The sequence below is a fragment of the Asparagus officinalis genome, chromosome 2, assembly GCF_001876935.1.
Source record: "Asparagus officinalis chromosome 2, Aspof.V1, whole genome shotgun sequence".
NCBI lineage: Eukaryota > Viridiplantae > Streptophyta > Magnoliopsida > Asparagales > Asparagaceae > Asparagus > Asparagus officinalis.
The window spans coordinates 46,809,179-46,815,044 of NC_033795.1; the positions used below are offsets into that span (position 1 = coordinate 46,809,179).

Here is a 5,866-nt window from a genome sequence, read left to right on the forward strand (position 1 = left end):
TTAGATACAAATCTTATGAGATTTTTTTATAAGAAGTTAGAATCTAAGGATGGAGAGAAAGATGTATATAAGCTTGCTAAGATTAGAGAAATGAGTAGAGATTTGGGTAATATTAGGTGTATTAAAAGCGAAGATCAAAGAGTTCTAGTAACCGATGGAGAAATAGAAGAGAGGTGGAAAAGTTACTTTCAAAAATTATTTAATGATAACCAACAAGCTGTGATACCCCGACACGTGATATTTCATCCCGTACCCGTGTCGGGTACGTTTTGGGTGCGGATCCGCACCTAAACGGCAGAGACATAACAATTTGGAATCACCGGACCAATCGGGTCCGCTATTTGCGCCAAATAACCCAAACCTGCTCCTTAATACCCAGGCCTTTCCTCTTCGAAGCCGATTCTGCCTCCTTTCCTCTTCAAAGCCGATTCTTCCTTTCCATGTCAGAACCTATCAACGGAAGCAGCGCCTCGACGACGGAAGACCGATCTCAAGGGCTCGACTCAATTGCAGCACCTCGACGACGAAAAGCAGCGCCCCGACGACGGAAATCAGTGACTCGACGACGGAAATCAGCGCCTGGATGGCGAAATCAGCGCCTCGATGACGAAATCAACGCCTCTGCGATGACGAAATCAGCGCCTCTGCTCAAAGACGAGGTAAGTTTCTGAGATTTGACTTTTAGGGTTTTTAGGGTTTTGTTTTCTCATTTTCCCTTTGAGCAACTGATGAAGATGACTGAGCCTCTGTGAAGTTGGGCTTTTCCTGAACAAAGCTTGTTTGGCTAAAGTTTTAGGGTTTTTTTAGGACTTTCCTCTATGAACAAAGCTTGTTTGGCTAAAGCTTTTCCTGAACAAAGCTTTTTCTAAACAAAGCTTGTTTGGCTAAAGCTTTGGTACCGTCCTCTGTGAAGTTGGGTTTTTTTAGGGTTTTGTCTAAAGCTTGTTTGGCTTTTCCTGAACAAAGGGTTGAAGTTTGTTAGTGGTGTAGTGAGCTTTCATGCCGAGTCAATTAATAAGTTCTACTTAGGCAATTAATAAGTTCTGCTTAGGCATGTAGCTCGTTTGGCTTTTCCTGTTTTATTGCATGCTGCAAATCTGCAATAGGAACTTGTTAGTGCTTTCCTGAACAAAGAGTTGAAATTATTTTTAATGCTTGTATTTGTTTATATAGATAATTGTATTAGGTCTAAATTGTTAATTAAAGTAAAAATAGCTTTCTATTTCTTATATGTAAGTATTTTCTTGTTAATAATTGTAGAGAATTAAATGAAGACTCCAAGTTCACAAAGCGAGCTAGAGGATGATAATGCTCTTCTTTGGAGATATGTCACAAAACTCGGAAAAGCAACGGGAGGGGGTGGAAATTAGGAATGACAATGCAATTATTGTCTTGAAACTTTTAAAAGTTCTTATTCAAGAGTAAAAGCACATCTCTTACGACATCCATTATTTGGAATCAAGTGTTGTACAAATGTGAAGAATGAAAATATTGTGGAGATGAAGAAAGTGTTGGAGCTAGCGGAGCTTAGATTGAAGGCAAAGAAGGGCAAGAGTGTTCCATTACCTACATCAAGAACAACCATCACAAAAGAAGTTGCTAAGAAGAGAAGAAGTGAGGGGAACACCATAGAATAATCCTTTAATCATGAAGCCCGAGATCATCTACATGGTCTCATTGCTCGAATGTTTTACATAGGGGGTTTATCATTCAATTTGGCAAGAAATCCATACTTCATCGAAGCTTTTAAATATGCCACAAGCAATTCGCTTGGAGGTTATATCCCTCCCGGATACAATCTTCTAAGAACAAGCATCTTACAAAAAGATAGGGCACATATCGAGAAGTTATTAGAGCCCATAAAATTAACATGAAAAGCAAAGCGTGTTTCCATTGTTAATGATGGGTGGTCGGACTCACAAAGAAGGCCTCTCATTAATGTGATGGCGGTGACCGAAGATGGACCGATGTTCTTGAATGCCATCAATGCGGAGGGGAGGACTAATAACATGGATTATATAGCCGATATTCTCTTAAAAGCCATTGAAGAGGTTGGTCTTCATAATGTTGTACAAGTCATAACCGATAATGCATCGGTTTGCAAATCCGCGGGAGGCATTGTGCAAGGAAGACATCCTCATATTTTTTGGACTCCATGTGATGTCCACACTCAATCTTACCTTAAAAAATATTTGTGTGGCGAAGAATACCGAAAGGAATGAGTTAGTGTATGAGGAATATAGTTGGATCACCGAAGTTAGCGATGATGTTGTTATTATAAGAAACTTCATAATGAATCATGCCATGAGATTGTCAATGTTCAATGAACATGTGAAGTTAAAAATGCTTGCTATATCTAAAACTCATTTTGCTTCGGTTGTTATCATGTTGTGACGATTTAAGAAGATCAAACGTGGTCTTATGGACATGATCATTAGTGAGAGTTGGAGTGTTTATCGAGATGATAATGTTAGGAGGGCTCAATTTGTTAAGAACAAAGTTTTGGATGATATTTGGTGGGACAATTTTGGATGATATATGGTGGGATAAAATAGAATATATAACATGGTTCGATCCGTCGACACCGACAAGTCAAATCTTCACTTAGTTTATGATATGTGAGATTCTATAATTGAAAAAGTGAAGAATTGCATTTATAGAAAAGAAGCAAGAGAGATGATGAATATTCATCATTTTACAATGTGGTACATACTATCCTTGTTGATCGGTGGAATAAGAGCAATACACCATTACATTGCTTAGCTCATTCACTAAACCCAAAATGAGTATTTTTTCTTTAAATAAACTTTTAATCTATATTGGTTAGACTTTAATAGTTGATATTATTTGTGAATGTTTTTCTATCTTGTAGATATTATAGCGCGACTTAGCTCATTAAAGCCCCGAATCGAGTTACACTACACATGGATTCCGAGATCTCAAATGAAAGAGCTAAATGCTTGAAGAGTTATTTTCCTAACTCCGAGGAGCGGAGAATGGTTAATGTGGAATTTGCTAAATTTTTCGCCGCACAAGATATATTTGCGGATCATGACTCTTTGGATGATAGGGGAAAATGGATGCAAAGTCATGACGGGTTGTCTATGGAATATCTACACCAAAATTGCAAGAGTTAGCATTAAGGTTGATTGGGCATCCTTGTTCCTCTTCTTGTTGTGAGAGAAATTGGAGCACTTAAAATTTTATTCATTCTCTTAAGAGGAATAAGATGACTCCACAACGAGCGGAAGATATGGTATATGTTCACACAAATCTCCGTCTTCTTTTTAGGAGATCCTCAGAATACTCTAAAGGGGAGACAAAGATGTGGGACATAGGAGGAGATGAATTTGAATCATTCAATGGTGTCGACATTTAGAAGTTTACACTAAGAGTCAACCTTAAGTCCTTATCTTTTTGCATTAGTTATTGACCAACATACTAAGCACATTCAAGATGGAATCTCATGATGTATGTTATTTACGGATGGTATACTATTAATTGACGAACTAGAAGATGTATAATTTCTAAAATAGAAATGTGGAGACAAGTCCTTGTATCTAAAGATTTTAGAATTAGTAGATCAAAAACAAAATATGCGGAGTGTATTTTTAGTAAAACTAAGAAAAGAAAAGAACCTATAGTACATATTGATGGTCAAAAAATATCTAAATGTAATCATTTTCACGCCATGATAATGAGATTGAGAAAGATGTTGTCCATCGAATGAAATCGGGATGGTGAAAATAGAGGAGTACTTTGGGAGTCTTATGTGATTGTAGAATACTAGTAAAACTAAAGGAAAATTTTTATAGGACGGTTATGAGACCAACAATGCTTAATGGTCAGAGTGTTGGGCAATTAAAAATATATGCAAAAAATGAGTGTAGCCGAAATGAGAACGTTGCGATGGTCTTGTGAGTATATACTAAACGATAGGGTGAGAAATGAGTGCATCTATAGTAAATTAGATGTTACTCCTATTGAGGATAAAATGAGAGAATCAACTAAAATGGTTTGATCATGTATAACTGAGACCTCTTAGTACATCGATTAGAAAAAATAATAGTATTATAGTTAATGGGGCTAGGAGATCTGGATGTAAACCTAAAAGAACTTGGTTAGAAGCTATTAAGAAGGATATGAATATGATTAACTTAATGGAGGAGATGTCCCATAATAGAATGAAATGGAAGAATATGATTCATGTAGCTAACCCTAAACATTCGGGATAAAGGCTGTGACGTTGTTGTTGTAATGTGCTTGAATAGTTGTTGCTTTATGAACTCTTTTCTCCTAAAGTCAATGTATGTTCATTATTTAATATCTGGTTGTTACTTGCTATATTCAGTTCTACTGTACCTTCATTGGTAATTCTGTCAGTACTCCTCCAAAATTTTTTGTTGAGTAATTGAACTAAGATGCCAATATAATCTCAAAATAGCTAAAATCTAAGAGAGGATGTTAACGTCTATAAATTTGTATTGTTTTGACTCATGGCCTTAGAAGTTATTTGACTTTAGACTAGGTAGTCAAGTATTTACTTCCAGTTTTTTTATTAAGCCTTGAATCTTCTTTTTTGTTGGTACCACTAGTACTTTGCTTTGTGAAGTGGGCATGTGTACTGATGAACTGGTTAGGTCAATTATAATTTATCCTGTTCAATCTGATATATAGTTGCTAGTATGGCTTGTACTATTTTTTAGAAAATTGAGGTAATTGAATTTACTTTATTTGAAGTAAATTGTCAGGGACTTCTTAATGTTGAAAATTGAGGTAAATTGTGCTCCTTGTTGAAAATATCAGGGACTTCTTAATGTTTTTAGGTGAGAATATAAACTCACTAGCTTATGCAGTTTCTGCTATTCTCTTTTAAAGCTCAAGTGCTACGCCTTATGCTTTTTTCTTTTTTCTACATTAGTTCCTACTTTCCGGTGCTGCTTATATGCATACTTTTTCGGTCAGAAAGACTTCTTGTTTTGGAGAGATCTTCTATGCACATGTGTTGCACTTAATTTTTTCACAAATACCTAATTCAACTAGTATCTTAATCAATTTTATTACATTCCTAATTGTTTAGTTTGATTGAGTGATAGGAAAGATAGATGGTCCAGCATGAACAAATTTGTTGTCAGGTTAAAGAAAAGATTTCAATATTGAGAGTAACTAGTGCTTAAATGATCAGAAGATTTACTGCTCGTTAAGTAGTTTATGAGTTATACACACATTACACTCCACAAGGCTATCATTGTCAGAAAGCAGGGTGTTCCATAAATCAACTAGATGCTGTTTTATGATTCTAACTTTCTTCTTCTCTATTGGTAGATTGGAGATAAAGGTCTTATCAAAGTTGGTGAGAACTGTAAATTTCTTACTGATTTGAGCCTCCGATTTGTTGATAGGTGAGCGACTGCTATACTCCTTTTAAAGTGAAATAACACCCATCAATTTCTTCTTGTTTAATATGGCATATTCTCCAGTTCGAACACCTTTACTTGGTTGGTAATTCATGCTCAACTGATTGGTATTATCGTAAGATGATTGCTTCCTGTTTTATCCTCTGAATGTTTTCTTGTTCATGTACTTTTGTACGTATGAATCTTTTTAATCAGAAGAAATCCTGGGTTATTGCCTAGTTAGGCAAGATATTTATTTTTATTAAATGAATTTTACAATATAACTGAAAGCTTAATGTACTTTCTTTTCACTCATGGTACCTGTGTTTTATGCAAATTTTCACGTTGACGAATAGTGGCATTCATATTCTTTTCATGATTACCTTCATCTTGGTTGAGATATGTTGACCCTACTCCAAGAAAGTCCTTCAAGAGGGTTATTCTCCTCTTGACTCACTCATGTATCAGCT

At 35.8% G+C, this 5,866-nt stretch overlaps 1 protein-coding gene across 1 annotated transcript in view; it reads left to right on the forward strand.

Annotated features, from left to right (window-relative positions):
• Positions 1-5,866, forward strand: part of LOC109831145 (F-box/LRR-repeat protein 4) — a 23,229-nt gene that overhangs the window by 11,835 nt on the left and 5,528 nt on the right. The window contains exon 7 of the mRNA XM_020398484.1: positions 5,326-5,402. Within this exon, the coding sequence (XP_020254073.1) occupies positions 5,326-5,402 (77 nt within the window). The remainder of the gene's footprint in view (positions 1-5,325; positions 5,403-5,866) is intronic.